Here is a 17923-nt window from a genome sequence, read left to right as displayed (position 1 = left end):
GGTTATGTGCAGGTAGAAGTTCTCTATTTCCACAATTAAACCCTGCCATGACATCCTGTTCTGTATTAACCTTTTTCCCCAGTTGCCTTTCAAAACAGTTATCCACAGGCTCAAGAGGCATCTTTTGCTTTTTTCAGGTCTCTGGTTCTTTGTGTCTGATATTGGCTTCAGACAACTTGTCACCAGCCAGTCATGGTTTATTGCTGCAGTGATAATAGTATTTCTATAGCAACTGCCAGTAGCATAACTAGAGTAGGGCTGGACCTGCACACTAGCCCTGGGTGCTGCTTTAGAAATGGGGCCAGAATGGCAGCTCGTGGGGAGCCTGTGGTGGTAGCAGCAGCCAGGGGCTTTGAAATCCCACAATGAGCTCATGGCTCCTTGTCCCATTCTGGTACTTGGAACCCCTCTCACCTGGTGTTTACAATAGACCCCTGATTCTGACTTATGCATGTCTCGCGTTTATACAATTTTTTTTATTAGGGCCCAGACTGGAAAATGCCCCTTCAGATGCGTGTCATTCGCGTATATACACAAACTCTCGTGAGATTTGCATATATACATAAACACCTCACAAGACTTGGCAGAATCAAGCGGAGCTGTGCCGCCATTGTGGTAGTGGCATCTCAAGATGCATAGGTGAGACGCTAGATGTGCCTCCTAAAAGCGATTCTGCCAAGAAAAGGGGGAAAAAAAGCTATGACTAGGGTATGTCTGGGGTACACAACCACTCACCATTCTATTATTTCCTATGGGGAAAGTTGTCCCAACTTGCACAAAATTCCCCCAGAATGCAATACTCATGTAAATCGGGGGTCTACTGTAATGTCATCGCTATCCCAGGTTGCCAAAATTGCTAGTCAGACGTCTAGCACTAACATAGATTTCATAGATTTCATAGACATTAGGGCTGGAAGGGACCTTGGAAGATCATCGAGTCCAGCCCCCCGCCCAAAGGGCAGGAAGTCAGCTGGGGTCATAGGATCCCAGCAAGATAAGCATCCAGTTTCATCTTGAAGGTGTTCAATGAAGGCGCTTGAACGACCTCCGGTGGCAGGCTGTTCCAGACCTTGGGGGCTCGGACAGTAAAGAAATTCTTCCTTATGTCCAGCCTGAAACGGTCTTGTAGTAGTTTGTGACCATTCGACCTCGTCATCCCTTGGGCCGCTCTGGTGAACAAACGTTCCCCTAGATACTGGTGGTCACCCCTGATAAACTTGTAGATGGCCATCAGATCACCCCTGAGCCTGCGCTTTTCCAGGCTAAAGAGTCCCAGGGCTCTCAGCCTGTCATCGTAGGGTCTGCTTCCCTGACCTCTGATCATGCGCGTGGCTCTTCTCTGGACTCTCTCGAGCTTCTCCACATCCTTTTTGAATTGTGGAGCCCAAAACTGGACGCAGTACTCCAGCTGCTGCCTCACCAAGGCCGAGTACAGGGGGAGAATGACGTCCCGGGATTTGCTTGAGAAGCATCTATGGATGCAAGCCAGCGTTTTGGTCGCTTTACTAGCCGCAGCATCGCATTGCAGGCTCATGTTCATCTTGTGGTCAATGATGACCCCCAAGTCTCTTTCTTCCATAGTGCTAGCCAACATAGCACTGCCGAGCCTATAAGGATGCTGCAGGGTTTTTTTCCCAAGGTGGAGAACCTTGCATTTATCGGCGTTGAACACCATCAGATTCTCGTCTGCCCACTTGCTGAGCCTGTCCAGGTCAGCCTGGATCATCCGCCTGTCTTCTGGTGTGGATGCTTTGCCCCAAAGTTTGGTGTCATCTGCGAACTTGGCCAGTCCGCTTCTGACTCCAGTGTCCACATCATTAATGAAGATGTTGAACAGTATGGGTCCAAGGACAGAGCCCTGGGGGACCCCACTGGTCACAGGACACCACGATGAGTGACTTCCATCAGTTACTACCCTCTGGGTCCGACCCCGGAGCCAATTTTCCAGCCAGCGGATCGTGGAGGACCCAAGGCGACAATTGGCCAGTTTCTCCAAGAGACGATCGTGGGACACCAGATCGAAGGCTTTTTTGAAGTCAAGATATATGACATCAATCTCATCTCCCTTGTCCAGGTGATAGGTCACCTGGTCATAGAAGGAAATGAGATTGGTCAAGCAAGACCTACCCGCAACAAACCCGTGCTGGCTATCCCTTAAGATGTTGGCGTCGGCCAGTCCATTAAGGATGGCCTCCTTAATAAACTTTTCTAAGATCTTCCCCGGGATAGAAGTCAGGCTGATGGGCCTATAGTTAGCCGGATCCACTTTCCTCCCTTTCTTGAAGATAGGCACCACGTTGGCCTTCTTCCAGTCTTCGGGCACTACACCAGAGCGCCAAGAGTTTTCAAAGATCCGCGCTAGAGGCTGGGCTATGATGCTCGCCAGCTCCTTGAGTACCCTGGGGTGAAGATTGTCAGGGCCAGCTGACTTGAAGGTATCCAGCTTCTCAAGATGTTCCTTCACAAAGTCAGCATTAATGGAGGGCAGGGGATCACCCTCACCCGGACTTCCCGGCCCTGTAGCGGGCACGGGCGTCCCATGGGGCTGATGAAAGACCGACGCAAAGTACCTATTTAATAGGTTGGCTTTTTCCTGGGCGTCAGTTGTCAGTTGCCCCATCTGGTTCAGCAGGGGTCCAACGTTGCCCCTGCTTTTCCTCCGGCTCCCCACATATCTGAAAAAGGACTTTTTATTGTCCTTGATGCTCAAAGCTAGCTGGAGTTCAGTTGCAGCCTTGGCTTTCCTGGTCTGCTCCCTACAGGACCGGACCAGTGCAGAATAATCCTCCTTGGAGGTGACTCCCATCCTCCATCCTTTGTAGGCCTTTCTTTTTAGCCTCAGGAGGTCTGCTAGGTCCCTGGAGAGCCAGGGGAGCTGCTGTGCCCTCTTGCTGCCTTTCCTCCGAGATGGAATAGACTTAGTTTGTGCATTGAGGATCGCTCCCTTGAGGAACAACCACTCTTCTTGAACTCCCCTCTCCCCATGGTCATGGTCCCTTAGGGCCTCACTGACAAGCCTCCTGAGCTTGTCAAAGTCGGCTTTCCTGAAGTCAAGGACTTGCGTGTTGCTGACTGACTTGCCAGCTTTTCGGCGGATGGTGAAGGTGATCAGCTCGTGGTCGCTGTCACCCAGCTTCCCATCGATCAGTTGGTCGCCGACTAGGTCATCCCCAGTAGCCAGTACCAGGTCAAGCAGCGCTTTGCCTCTCGTTGGCCCATAGACTTCTTGAGTCAGGTAGAGGTCATCCACGCACGAGAGGAAGCTCTGTGACCGCTCAGATTTTGCTGAGCGATCCTCCCACGAGATGTCCGGGTAATTGAAGTCACCCATGACAACCATGGTCCTGGAGCAAGCTGCCTCAGCCAGTTCCTGGGCAAACTCCTGGTCTAGCTCAGGACTTTGGGTGGGAGGTCTGTAATAGACTCCCACCATTGTGTCCCCTGTGCCGTGTTCCCCATGGATTTTAACCCAGAGGGTCTCCAGCCGTCCACCCTGGTCGCCAATATCGGCTTGCAGGGACGTGTAGCTTTCCTTAACATAGACAGCTACACCCCTGCCCCTTTTCTCTACACGATCCCTCCTGTACAGGGTATAGCCATCTATCCCCGTGGTCCAGTCATGGGTGGAGTCCCACCAGGTCTCCGTTATCCCTATGACATGGTAATTGTTTGCACTGAGCAGGAGGATGAGTTCCTCCTGCTTATTCCCCAAGCTCCTGGCATTAGTGTAGAGGCAGGCAAGTGCCCCCTGGGGGGCTCCTTCCTTGCCCACAGATTTTACCAGGGCTGGGGCTGGGGTGGGCTCCCTTGAGTGCTGTGATCCGCTGGCTTTGCAAGGATTGCTCAGCGGGCCAGCAGTGGCGGTAGTCCCCCCGTCCCCCAACGGACTTAGTTTAAAGCCTGGTGGAGCAGGTCAGCCAGTCTGGCTGAGAAGAGCCTCCTTCCTAGGGGAGAGAGGTGGAGACCATCTCTTCCCAGCAGCTCACTGCCTCTCTCGCCAAAGAGCGGGCTGTGGTCATGAAAGCCAAAGCCTTCCTGATGACACCAGCGCCGCAGTCTTTGGTTGACCACATAGATCCTCCTGTCCCTTCTCAGCCCATAGCCTGAGACTGGGAGGATTGACGAGAACACCACCTTTGCCCCCAGACCCTTAAGCCCCGCTCCCAAATCCCTGTAGCGCCTCATGACCCGGCTGGGAGTGCTCCGAGCCGTGTCATTGGTGCCCACATGAATAAGGAGCATGGGATAGTGGTCTGTGGGTTTGAGGAGCTTGGGGATCCTCTCCGCAATGTCCCGGATGCGGGCCCCTGGGAAGCAGCAGACTTGCCGGGCTAAGGGGTCGGGGTGGCAGATTGGCCCCTCTGTCCCCCTCAGGAGGGAGTCTCCCACAACAAACACCTTACGTTTTGTCTTGGGGAGAGCAGGGGTGGGAGTTGCCGGCCCCCACAGGCAACATGGGCCTAACTGCAACTCAGCAGGCTCTGCTGGGGCAGCAAGAGGTGTGTACCTGTTGCTCAGTTCTGGTGGGGGAGGGGCCTTGGTGCGGCGGGCCTTAGGGCCCTTGACCTCCTTGCTCCATGCCCCTGGCTGGACACAGCAGGAGGTCCCAGAGTCCTCCTTTGGCGTGGAGGGAGACTGTGATCTACCCTCTGCCTCCCAGGGGAGAAGGGCCTGGCAGTAGGAGTCTATCTCCTGCTCGCAGTCCCTGATGGCACGCAGTCTGTGGACTGTGGCCTGGAGCTCCTCCAGCTGGCGTGCCAGAGACCCCAAAAGGGAGCAGACCCCGCAAGGGGAGGTCGCCATGCTCCCAGGCCCCAGAGCCTGAAAAAGGGACAGGCAGCCCCCGCAGCCGAGAGCCAGGGGCTCCGTCTGCGTGGAGCCCGGAACCAGGGGCTCCGTCTGGGTGGCCGTCTCTGAGGTGCCGGGGGGGGGGCCGCGGAGCCCAAGGGGACCCTCGGGGTGCGGCGCGTGCCCGTCCGTGTCATGCCTCTGGTAGGCTGGCTACGGCTGGGGCTGTCTACCCTGGGGAGTGCGCAGGCAGGGTCCGGCGCCCTCCCACACACCCTCCCGCGCTAACTCACGCGCTGCCAGAGAAGCGCGCCTGTTTGCGCAGCCTGTTCGCGCGGCTCCCTGGGGGGCTGGGCGAAGTAGGGGCCTGGGCGGGGCTTGACCCGGCCCGGCTCCACTCAGCCACCGCCTCCCACACACACACTAAGGGGTTAACCCCCTCTCTCCACGGGCCCTGCTTACCCCGGCTGTGCTGGGGGTCAGCGGGGGGCTCTGCGGCTGCTGGAGCCCAAGGACTGAGAAGGACTCCACAGGCATTAAGGAACTCAGCCTCAAAGCATTTTGGGAAAGGCCAGGAAGTGTTGTTTCAATATTACTGATGAAGCAACGCAGGATCAGAAAGGTTCAAGACCTGCCCAAGGCCGTGTAGGATGTCTGGGGCACAGGCAGGGCTAGAACCTGCAACTACCATGTCACATTGCTTGAGAGCAAGCAACATGACAAATGATTCATGAAAAACAGACCAGATAAGTCAATCCATCAAAACTACCTGGATCCATTATCCATTCCTCAAAGCAGAAAAAAGGAATAGGGTCTATGCAATAGCTTCATACTGAGGGACTGGATGTAGATCAGCTTCTCTGCTATTCTATGGCCTGACAGGAGCTACATCAAGGTTTCTCAGGTGGGTGGCCATGCCAGAATTTGGGCCTAAGTATACCCTGCCCAGAATTGTACAGGGGTGACTCAGTGTTACAACAGAGAATTGTACTGATTAAACCAAGGGAAGAATTGAGGCCTCACAGCCTAATTCAAAGTCCCTGAAGGTCAATACAAAGACAGAGTCAATGCAAAACTTCAGGTGGATTTACATCTGGCCCATATACATAAAACCTACATGTTACCATTTATGATGATAAATATTGTATCGACTGGGTCATTATAAAGCATTTAATGGAAAAGCCCAATCATTTGTGGCCTATATAATGTTATTAAAACGTACCCACAATATCTCTTTCAAAGCAGACATTAAACAAAAGAGAGGAAAGACACAGAGCCAGGTCAACAGTAATTCAATATTACAACCGCCTGAGATCACTCAGTAAAACTGAATACATATAGAACAGAAAAAGTATTAGAATCATAGAATCGAGGAAAATTAGGGTTGGAAGGGACCTCAGGAGGTCACCTAGTTCAACCCTTTGATCAAAGCAGGACCATCCCCAACTGGGTCACCCCAACCAAGGCTTTATCTAGCTGGGTCTTAAAAACCTCCAAGGATAAAGAGTCTACTACCTTGCCCTCCTAGTGAGAAAATGTTTCCTAATATCTAACCTAAACTTCCCTTGTTGCAACTTGAGACCTTGCCCCTTGTTCTGTCATCTGCCACCACAGAGCACAGTTTAGCTTCATCCTCCTTTGAACCCCCCTACATGTAGTTCAGGGGCGGGCAATTATTTTGGGCAGAGGGCCGCTTACCGAGTTTTGGCAAACTGTCGAGGGACGCATTTCCCTCTCTGGTGCAGGGAAGCAGGAACAGCCCCATTAAACAGCTACTATTAAATCCCCTCTCAGTATTCTCTTCTCTAGACTAAATACATCCAGTTCCCTCAACCTCTCCTCATAAGTCATGTGCCCCAGCTCCTTCACCTTTTCCATTGCCCTCTGCTGCACTCTCTCCAGTTTGTCCACATCCTTTCTGTAGTGGGGGCCCCAAAACTGGACACAGTACTCCAGATGTGGCCTCACCAGTGCTGAATAGTGGGGAAGAATCACTTCCCTTGACCTTGCTGTCAACACACCTACCAATGCAGCCCAGTATGCCGTTAGCCTTCTTGGCAGGAAGGGCACACTGCTGGCTCATATTCTGCTTATTGTCCACTGTAACCCCCAGATCCTTTTCTGCAGAGCTGCTGCCCAGCCAGTCAGCTCCCAGCCTGTACTCATGCATGGGATTGTTCTGTCCTAAGTGCAGCACTTGGCACTTGATCTTATTGAACCTCATGAGATTTATTTTGGCCCAATCCTCCAATTTGTCTAGGTCACTCTGAATCCTAGCCCTACTCTCCAGTGTATCTTACTCCCCACAGCTTGGTGTCATCTGAAAACTTGCTGAGAGCACACTCTATGCCATCTTCTAGGTCTTTGGTGAACATATTGAACAAAACTCGCCCTGGAGTACTCCACTTGATACCAGGTGCAAACTAGATATTGAGCCAACTAGATTACTACCCATTGAGCCCGACAATCCAGGTAGTTTTCTATCCATCTTACAGTCCAATTATCCAGCCCATACGTCCTTTGTTTACCTGTGAGAATGTTGCAGGAGACTATCAATAGCCTTGCTAAAATCAAGGTACACCACATTCACCCATCTCCCCACATCCACAGAGCCAGTCATCTGTCAAGGCAATCAGGTTGGTCAGGCATGACTTGCCTTTTGTGAATCCATGCTGACTGTCCCTAATCACCTTCTTTCAGTCCAAGGGCTTACAAATGGATTCCTTGAGGATCTGCTCCATGATTTTTCCAGGGACTGAGGTGAGGCTGACTGGTCTGTAGTTCCCTGGATCCTCCTTTTTCTCTTTCTTAAATATGGGCAATATATTTGCCCTTTTCCAATCATCCAGGATGTCTCCTGATCGTCATGAGTTTTCAAAGATGATAGCCAATGGCTCTGCAATCACATCAGCCAACTCCCTCAGCACCCTTAGGTGCATCATGTCCAGTCCCATGGACTTGTACACATCCAACTTTTCTAAACAGTCCCTAGCCTGTTCTTTCACTACTGTTAGTTGCTCACCTTTCCCCCAAACTGTGCTTCCTGGTGCAGTAGTCTGAGAGCTGACCTTGCCTGTGAAGACTGAGGTGAAAAAGGCATTGAGTACTTCAACCTTTTCTGCATCCTCTGTCACTAGGTTGCCTCCCCCATTCAGTAAGGAACCCACACTTTCCCTGATCCTCCTCTTGCTACTGACATACTTATAGAAACTCTTCTTGTTACCCTTCACATCCCTTGCTAGCTGCAACTCCAATTATGCTTTGGCCTTCCCATCTTCATCCCTGCCTGTGTGAAGAGGCTAGTACTTGCTTTGGATTCAGATTCGGCCAATTCAGGGGACAGTGATTTGATTTGGTGATTTGAATCACTGTCCCAAATCAATTTGGCTGAATCTGATTTGGAGATTCAACTGCTGCTGAATCAGCTGACTCTCCAAATCAGGCAGGCCCATCGCCCGCCCGCTGTCCCAGCCCCGGCAATGGCTGCCCTTCCTGGCCCAGCTCCCAGCTCTTCCAGGCAGTGCGGGGCGATCCCCACTGCTCCCTGCTTTCCCATGCTGCATGGGGGGCTCTGCCACGAGCCCCCAACCCCCCCACTCCCCCGGTCCCCCCTGCCCATGGCTGCCCCGGGTGCTCCAGCTCCTGGCCCTTTAAGAAAAAAAGTAATAAAAAAAAGCCTGACTCACCGGCTCCTGCCTGGTGGGGGGTGATCCCCGCTGCCCCCCACTGCCCTGCACTGTGTGGGGGGCTTTGCATGAGCACCCAGAAGCCCTGAAGCCGCTGCAGGAGCTGGTGAGTGCAGGGATTTGGGTTTTTTTTTTCTTGAAGGGCTGGAGCTGGGGCAGGCGGGGCAGCCTTGGGGGGGGGTGGGCTGAGACAGCGGGGGGGTCAGAAGGCTTGTGGCAGAGCCCCCCACATGGTGTGGGGCAGTGTGGGTGGGGGGCAGCAGGGATCATCCCCCACACTGGGCAGAAGCTGGTGAGGGACTTTTTTTAAAGCACCAGGAACTGGGGCAGCCATGGGAGGGCTGGAGAAGTGGGTGGAGGTCGGGGGGGGCTGGGGAGCAGGCAGGGGATGGGGCCTGGCACGGGTCCCCCATGGTCCCCTCCCCACTCCTCCAGTCCCTGCTCCCCTGGCCCCTACATACCAGCATGGAGTCCGGGTCTAGCTCCCTGCTGCAGCAAGCGGGGACTGCCAGAATCATCGAAGCTCTCTGAATCTTTTCTGCATCAATTCGGAGAGTTTCGAATCAATTTGGACCATTTGGTTGGTCCCCTGATTTGATCTGGATTTGGAGATTCAGCCACTGAATTGGGCTGAATCTCCTCCGACTCGAATCAGCACCCAAAGCTTTGCACAGCCCTACCCTACATGCCTGATCAATGCTCTTATACTCCTCCCTAGTATTTGTCCAAATTTCCACTTCTTATAAGCTTCCTTTTTGTGATTTAATTTACTAAAGAGTTCCTTGTTAAGCCATGCTGGTCTTTTGCCACACTTGCTATTCTTCTTGCACATCAGGATGGTTTGTTCCTGCACTCTCAGTAAGACTTCTTTCAAGTACAGCCAGCTTTCTTGTACTCCTTTCTTCCCCAGACTGTCTTCCCAGGGGATCCTGCCCATGAGTTCCCTGAGCAAGTCCAAGTCTGCTTTTCTGAAGTCTGGGATCCTTACTCTGCTGCTCTCCATCCTTCTTTTCCTTAGGATCCTGAACTCAGTCATCTTGTGGTCACTGCTGCACAAGTTGCTATCTACTACTACATTCCCCACCAGTTCATTCCTGTTTGTGATCAGCAGGTCAAGAAGAGCACGACCCCTAGTTGGCCGCTCCAGCAGTCGCACCAGGAAGTTGTCCCCAGTACTCTCCAAAAACTTCCTGGATTGCCTGTGCACTGCTGTATTGCCCTCCCAGCAGATGTCAGGGTGACTGAAGTACCCCATGAGAACCAGGGCCTACGATTGAGAAACTTCTGCTAGTTGTTTGAAGAAAGCTTCATCCACCACTTCCTCCTGGTCTGGTGGTCTACAGCAAACCCCCACCACAACATCACCCTTGTTACTCTCTCCTCTGACACTAACCTAGAGACTTTTGACAGGTCTGTCTCCAGTTTCATACTGGAGCTCTGAGCAATCATATGGCTCTTTTACATAAAGTGCAACTCCTTCTCCTCTTCTCCCCTGCCTGTCCTTCCTAAACAGTTTGTACCCATCCATGACAGTGCTCCAGACATGTGAGCTATTCCACCAAGTCTCTGTTATTCCAATCATGTCATTATCTTGTGACTGTGCAAGGACTTCCAATTCTTCCTGTTTGTTTCCCAGGCTCTGTGCATTTGTGTTCAGGCACCTAAGGTAGCTAGTCAATTCCCGGATTTCTCAGGAAGAATGAGAACATCTCCTCTGCTGCCCGCTCCTGCTTGCTCTTCCTCCAGGTCACCCACTTCCCTACTTGCCTCAGGGCTTTGATCTCCATTCTCCAGTGAACCTCCTTTAAGCCCCTCACTAGGTAAGCGAGCCTGTCTGTGAAGATGCTCTTCTCTTTCTTCATCAGGTGGATCCCATTTCTTTCTAGCAATCCTTCTTCTTGGACTATCATCTTGTGGTCAAAGAAGCCAAAGCCCTGCTGGTGACACCACCTGAACATCCAGGCAATGAACTTCAGGATGCACCTGCTCCTGCCTGATCCCTTTCCCTTGACCAGAAGGATTGAAGAGCCACCTGAGCCCCCAAACCCTTCACCCAGAGCCCTGTAGTCATTTTTGATCTGCTCAGGGTCTTCCCTGGCAGTGTCATTGGTGCCCACATGGATAAGCAGCATGGGGTAGTAGTCAGAGGGCTGGATGAATCTTGGCAATCCCTCCATAACATCTTGAATCTGGGCTCCTGGCAAGCAGAAGACTTCCTGAGACAACATGTCAGGTCAGCAGATGGATCCCTCCATCCCCCGCAGAATGGAGTCTCCAACCACCACCACCCATTGCTTCCTCTTGGTGGTGGTGGTCTCGATCTTTCCCACCTTGGGGAGGCTTGGCCTGTCCTTTTGCACTGATGGAACATGCTCCTCTCCCTCTGTTGCTAAGGCTCCATATCCATCCTCCAGATGAAATGCCGCTAGTGGAGATGAAGCTTGCTGCCAGAGAGACCACAAGCTTCCAGCTTCCACCTTCCTGGGAGTCCATGTCCTCTCCCTTCTCTAGCGCTGCCTCTTGCAGTTCTTCCTTCACAGTCCTGGAGGTCTCCATCAGCATTGAATCAATTAACTCCTCATAACAGAGGATGCTTCGGAGCCTCACCACCTCCTCTTCTAGCTCTCTTGCCTGTTTCCTGAGAGACACCACCAGGAGGCAGCACTCACATCACAGGCAGTGCTCCACCTGGCTGTCACTGGAAGGAACCTGCAAGCTGCCATCTTCACAGCACCAAATCTGGACCTGGGTGGAAGTCTTGATGGTGAGTGGTCCTTCATGGACAGGAACCTCACAGGTGTAAGCAGAGGCAGTGGCAGTGGGTCTAGCATTGTGACATCCTCCAGCCATTTCCCTGGGTTTCTTAATCTGCCTCTTCTTTCTTACTACCCTTCTTCCAAGCACACTTTCCCTAGCCAACTCACCTGAAAGCTGACCTGTATACTGTTCCTTGGCCCCAAAGAGTTCCTTTTTCCCGCCTTCCTGACACCAAGCTGAAAGTGGGAGGAGGGGGTAAACTGGTTTGCAAACTGACCAGTGAACTGCCTGCAAGCTGCTTCAGAGCTATCAAGCTCCAAGGTGAGCTGCTTCTTCCTTTACAAAGCCTAGAAAGAGAGGTGACATGGCAATAACTGTAGCAAGGCAGTTAGACACCAATGCTATGTGAGATCAAGAGTTTCCCAGTACATTTCTCTAGGCGCGTCTACACAGGATGCTTACTGTGCAGTATCCTAATAACATTGCACAGTAGCATGCCGGTCAAAAACTGTGCTAATACATTACTGCACAGTGTTGTTAGGCTACTGTGCAGTAAGCATCAAAAAACCCCTGTGCACTGGTGCTACTGTGCAGTAGTGCAAGTTACTATGTATTCAATTAGTACTTGGTTAACCAAGTACTAAACTTAATGTGCAGTACCTAGAGTGCATTAATTAATGTGTAGACGCACCCTCTTTGTAGCAAACATAACTTGTATTATGCTTCATACCTTGTCCAACCATATCAGTACTCATGTGGCCTTTATTACCATGGAGCCCTAGAATCATTAAACGATTTTATAGACTTTTGGTTCCCCTGCATGGTGACACATTTCACAGGATAGAGTAAGCCACTTGCCTAAAGAAATCTTAGGTATAATGAGTCATTCAACTGAGATCTTCAGAGTCCTAATCTACTGGTCTCAGCAGAAGCCCAGGCATCTTGGTCAGGTACAGACATTACACTTTTATGGGTATAAGTGATCAGAAACCAGTCTAAACCTGTAACAGAACAGAAGTTTGGCACACACAGGGTGCATCTACACGTCGCTGTATGGTGTGCTACGTTGACATAGTGATTACATATGTCTGCATGTGATCGCCAGCTATATTGTTGTAGTGACGCACTCCCTGGGTATAGTGCTCTGCTTTGGTGACGTATTGGCAAAATTTACCCATGTGCCGTGTATACGGCACAGTAACCACCCATACTGTGCCGTGCCTTAGTACTTCGTTTTGGAAAAGTACTGAAGGAAGTACTAAAGCACAGTGCTGTAGCACTTGTCTTACAGCAATGTGTAGATGTGCCCTGGCCACATATTGCTTTAAAAATGGTGGAACCCAGTCTAAGATTTGGTCTCCCTCCCGCCCCATCAAAGGGTGAATGTGTGTTCTGTTTGCTATCGATCTAAACTATGCCGCTTACAGAAAACTGCATAACTTAGATCGATTCTGCCTTGGGCTTTATGTATGTCTGTACCTAGCCGTTATATTTAATCAGCAGAGGGTCTCTGGTCTACTCAGCTCATATTGCTCTTCTGTTATGATGAATCATTTGTCATTCAATAACAAAGCCCTCCAGCCAGCAACCTGGATTGGGCCTGATTCTCAGAAGTGTTGAACAAACACAAAGACATAAAGAGGAGCTGGGAGTATTCAGCCTCTCTGAACGAGTAGTCCCTCTGATCCCAGGAGCTGGACATGATTGCTCCCCTTTCAATGTGAGGAAATGCAAGGTGTGACCTTGAGGTGTGTACTTCTGCTCTCCTTGTGGGTACTTACTCAGACTGATACTTTCCCCAAGTATGTGAAAGCCTAAATGCTCACCAGGAAAAACTTATGAACTTGCATACACTGGAGCAGCTCAGTCAGTGGCTCTGCCTTCACCCTCTATTAGCACAGATCCATTTAACATTGCAGACATGCTACCTCCAACGGAAGGTGTGCCCCTTGGCCACTGGCTGTCTTTCTGGGAGCCATTCAAGGTGAAACTGTTGGTCCTCAAGGCTCTATCTTGTGAGAGGGAAAGCCTGAGATCAACGCTTGGCCATGTGCTTAGGATACCTCTAAACTCTCAATCCTGCCAAAAGGTCAGGGTGTGGTGTGGCAGAGTGGGAGTAAATGGACCAAGCTTGCTTCTCTGGGTTTTGCAATGAAGCAGCATAGACACAGACAATGCCTTCAGTTTCCAGAGGGATACTGTGAGACTCTGTATCAGGAAAGACCAATGTTTATCAATCTCATCTATGTATCAGTCTGATATTTGTTCAATTTCACCAAACTAGGTTCATAACCAGAACCACATAAATCCTTGAAAGCTCCAAGATAGACTTAAACTATGGTATGTGAACTGGGGCTTGGTGATATTCACTTCTGTAGCTATAACTCAGTTTATCAAATCAGGGACCATTTGCAAAGCTTAAGTCCTCCCCCAACAAAGTTCCAGGATTTTGACTCAGGACCATTTCTACTGACAACTTCAGCAGCTCTGGAAGAATTAGTCTCTAGGGCACCAGCTATGGCAAGTGATGAGAATTCAGCAAACAGAAATGCTTTTTTAACTCCTTCCTAGCATTACCTTCTCTATATACCATCTTGGTTATATACCTGACTATAGAGAATTATCCAGTCATGTTAAGACTAAAAGTTTACGCTTTCAGTGAAGACCTCAAAATATTTCGAGTAGTATTTTGTCCTTTCTACATGTGAACAAACAGAGCTTCAGAGAACACAGATGACCCACTCAAGGTGACATAGCAAGTTAGTGGCAATGTTAGATAAAGAAAACAGTCAATCTGCTGCCCAGGCCTCCTGCTCTAACTAGCAAACAAATTTCCTCCTTTTCATTCCTCTTCCTTTTGCTTTGCGCAGCAACAGAAGGTATCTGGAACTGAGACCTGCACATCAGCTGACCAGCCTTCAAGAGTAGGCCATTTCAGATGAGAATCATCCCACGCTGCCCGCAGATGTTAACAGACAGCAGATGGAGGAAAGAATCTTGAATGGCTGGAGAGGAAATCACGTTTTTCCTGACACGTGAAAGGAATTTACATGAAGAGATGCAGTGCTGGCTGCAGGCTGGGCAGGCCTGGCCAAAACCAAGACATCCAGGACTGTTGTTTTTATACTGAATTTCCTCTGGTGGCTGACTTGGAATTTACAACTGTGGCAGAAATGGAAATTGAGTCGAGTGGGTAAAGTGTGCGTTCTATCCAGGAAGCTCTAGACAGATACTGCTAGATGATTAACCATCCAAATGACTTCCAGATAACTGGCAACATCCCCAGCTGGAGTTAGATTAAAATATAAATATGTATTATAGTGCCTGGGTCATGGGAATCTTGCCTTCTTGTGCTTTTGTTTATGAATTTTTGGCTTGGGGCACTACAGTCTAGATGTATTAATACTAGCAGCGTAATAACCATACTTGGCACTTGTGCACTGGTAGTATTGTATCTCCAAAGATCTAAGGGTACATGGCGAAAAGTGCCATTATTACCGTTTAACAGATGGAGAGGCTGAGATGGAGGGAAGTGTAAGTGATGATCATACCCCAAGTCAGTGGCAGATCTGGGAACAGGAGCCAGGTCTTCTTCTCCCAGATCTGGGCTCTGGCAAATAATATTACCTCTCTGCACAGACCAGTTAGATTACAGGAGAGCCAGCAATTGCCTGCCAAAACTAAATTCTTTCCTGGAAACAATCAGGTAGAGATGGATCTTTTAGGCCTTAGTCATGCTAAGTTCCTCAAAGGTACAGCCATGTTCTTGGTGTAAGTTTATCAGCTTTTCAGAGTTGCACTAGAGGAAAATTTGGCTATTACCTAGGTGCAACTCCCACTGTCCTCTGTCTTTGGCACCAGGTCTATAGGTGCTGCACCAATGAAAATGAAGGTGGCTTTTACCTCAATAAGAACTGAAATATTTGACCATTTGGGTCAGGTCTTCAACTCGTGCAGAATGATGGTGGCATCCAGTGGCATCCAGGAGCACAGAATTGTGCTGGTATATCCTGCTGGTCTCATCCTCTGGGTGAAAACCTTGGCCTCCAGAAGCCAATGGTTATTTTGCTTTTGTTTTGCCAGTGATGCTGGGGACAGAATTTAACCTTTTCCTTTCATTTGTGGCTTAGCTTTGCTCTGTGTATTCACAAGAGAATGCCTCCATCTTGGCATTGCGCCTTCAAGAAATTGTAGCCATAACCTTTCCTTTCCAGACATGTTGGATGGGATTGATTTTGGCCAATTGCTGCATCTTCTAAAGCCAGCCTTTTGGTGGCTTAGGCTGGATGCTTTTTGCTGAGACTTGATCTGAGGCAGAGCATTTCCTCTCATTGCTGGGTTAGCTGGATAGTTTATATAATGCAAAAAAGTGGGTCATATTTCTTGCCCTTTCAAACCAGAAGTTTTTTCATCTTGACGTCATTTCCCATCTCCTCCTTCCATATCTGGTAAATAATCTTGGAATCAGGCCAGAAGAGTGAAGATAAAAACATGTAAGATGTAACCTAAATTGTCCTTTCATGTTGTGAACTCAGCTTAGCTAAGCCTCTCGGTATACACACTCTAGCATAGACATGAGAAAACATTGCTGGGACAAAACAGGATTACTTTCTCTGACAGCCCACTCTCCCAGATGCCACCAACTTCAAGGAATCAGAAAATGAGACCTGGGGCACAATTACCACTGGGTTTGCAAAGCAAAATCCCAACTGACAAGGTCAGACAAAATTACCCTATTTTGTCTGTTTTGACTGTGTTAAAGGGTGTGCAGCATATACTGTACAGAAACAATACACTCCAGAAGGTGTCTAGTGTGTTGTGCTATATATACAATGAACAGCCCAGAGAAACTTTTAAGTGCACCCTGTATGTATGTGTCTCACTTTTCTGAGATTTCCCTTGCCGTAGCATGTAGGCCCTTATTGTGCGATTGTTTTGCCAAGGGGGCAAGATGGGGTGGGGGAGGAAGATGGAGGCCATCTGGTGTTAACATAGACTGTACCCAAAGGATTTCCCATTGTGTAATCAGTTTGTGGAGAATAAAAACAAAAGACACAGAACTGGTTAAAAATGCAAATAGCTTTGGAGAACTCAGCTCCATTCAGTAAACCCAGACTCCAATGGGGCATCGATTAAAGTCAAGGCCCCAGCAGAGGTGGAGATAAAGGGAGATGTTTCTATGCAAAGTTTTTTCCTCCCTGTACTTTAAAACTGTTGACTGTGGCAAGTAGGTGGCTGGAGAACATCCCAGAGATGGCATCAGGCTCAACCTCTGAGTTAGAGGAGCTGCGAGTTAGGCCCAGCTGCTCTTCAGCTTCCTTCCCCATGCCCTGCCAGCCAGGCAGCCAGCAGCCATGGTCCGAACTGGCATATCACCCACTCAGCTGAAGGAAAGGTGAAGGGATCGTGAGAAAATGAGACTCAGCCTGGCTGCTGGCAGATCAGCTGCAGTTTCAATATTGCAGTGAAATAATAGCCCCCAGGCTTGCTGTGGTCTGCCTTCAAGATTGCTGTGGTAACAGTCAGCCTTGAAGGACACTGGAATGATAGATGAGCTGGCTACCTCCTGCTCTTGCCTGCAGGACCTGGGGACCATTTACAAAACAGATAACTAGAATTACAGCTGAGTAAGCTGTGTGCTGCTTTAACCCTACGGGGTACAAACAGGATCCAGTCCTGCTGGGCGGACAAATGCCAATTGGCTTGGGCCCTTCTCTGATAAGGTGACTTGTGGCCCTAGCAGCTGCTGGACTCAGTGCCTAACCCTGCCCCATGATGGTTAAATGACCTTTTGTATGCCTAACCCATGTCATGTGATTGGCAACAGGCAATACAAACAGTCTTTTCCCAGTGTGTATCCTCTTTTATTATGTGGTATCAGAATTAAATTTAATCCAGAAGAAATAGTCACACTGCTTTTGACTATTTCTGGGAGTGAATTATACTACAGAGAAAGCAGGTAAAATCTTCTAGACTACATGTGACAGAGCCAGGAGTACTGGAAACCAGCAGGATGTCCCATAACATACACCAACATGTCCAGATTCCATTGGTCCAGAAAAAACTACCTGTTAGGAAAGGCACATTCTCACTGCTGGCTACCACATGAGACCACTAACCATCACCATACAGTCAGAGGTAGCAAAGCCAAGAGCTGTGACAGTTTGGGCAGTTTAAGGAATACAGCCTTGCCAAGCCCACACATTCAAAAATCCTGAGCAAGACCCAAAATGTCATTAAATTGGTGTACAAATCAAGGGATTGTATAAAATAATGCACTTTGGGGTCTATTTAGTCATCTTATTTTCTTTTTAGGTTAGAGTACACTTGAGTCGTGTTTTCAAGTTTTTCTCCGCAACCTTGTGGGCCAGAAACTTACTTTTTCATGAAAACTGAGATTCTTCCTCTAAGAAATACTCCAGATGTTGAGAGATATGACACACTTGCAAGTGTTGGCAACGATGTAGATAGATTATTTAGGGATTAATTTATTTGTTAAATGTAACCGATAATACAGTCCAAGAGAGGTTCCTTTTAAAAAGAGACGACTTAGAAATCTGGATATTTTCAAGTCAAGTGACAACTCTATTTTCTACTCTAAGAGTTGGCAAGTGGTAAAAGGATGGGTATGCATCCAGTTAACAATAGAGTCATAAAGACAGAATGTACTGGTAAATTCAGGGCAGAGTCCA

At 49.3% G+C, this 17923-nt stretch overlaps 1 protein-coding gene across 1 annotated transcript in view; it reads left to right on the top strand.

The window, feature by feature from the left end:
* Positions 1 to 16304, top strand: part of LOC102566026 (uncharacterized) — a 112422-nt gene extending 96118 nt beyond the window's left edge. Inside the window, exon 5 of the mRNA XM_019483075.2 lies at positions 14102 to 16304. Coding sequence (XP_019338620.1) covers positions 14102 to 14173 — 72 coding nt within the window. The 3' untranslated portion in view covers positions 14174 to 16304. The remainder of the gene's footprint in view (positions 1 to 14101) is intronic.
* Positions 16305 to 17923: the final 1619 nt, after the last annotated feature.

The sequence above is a fragment of the Alligator mississippiensis genome, chromosome 1, assembly GCF_030867095.1.
Source record: "Alligator mississippiensis isolate rAllMis1 chromosome 1, rAllMis1, whole genome shotgun sequence".
Classification (NCBI taxonomy): domain Eukaryota; kingdom Metazoa; phylum Chordata; order Crocodylia; family Alligatoridae; genus Alligator; species Alligator mississippiensis.
Note: the sequence above shows the minus strand (reverse complement) of the source record. Positions and strands in the feature narration are given on the sequence as shown.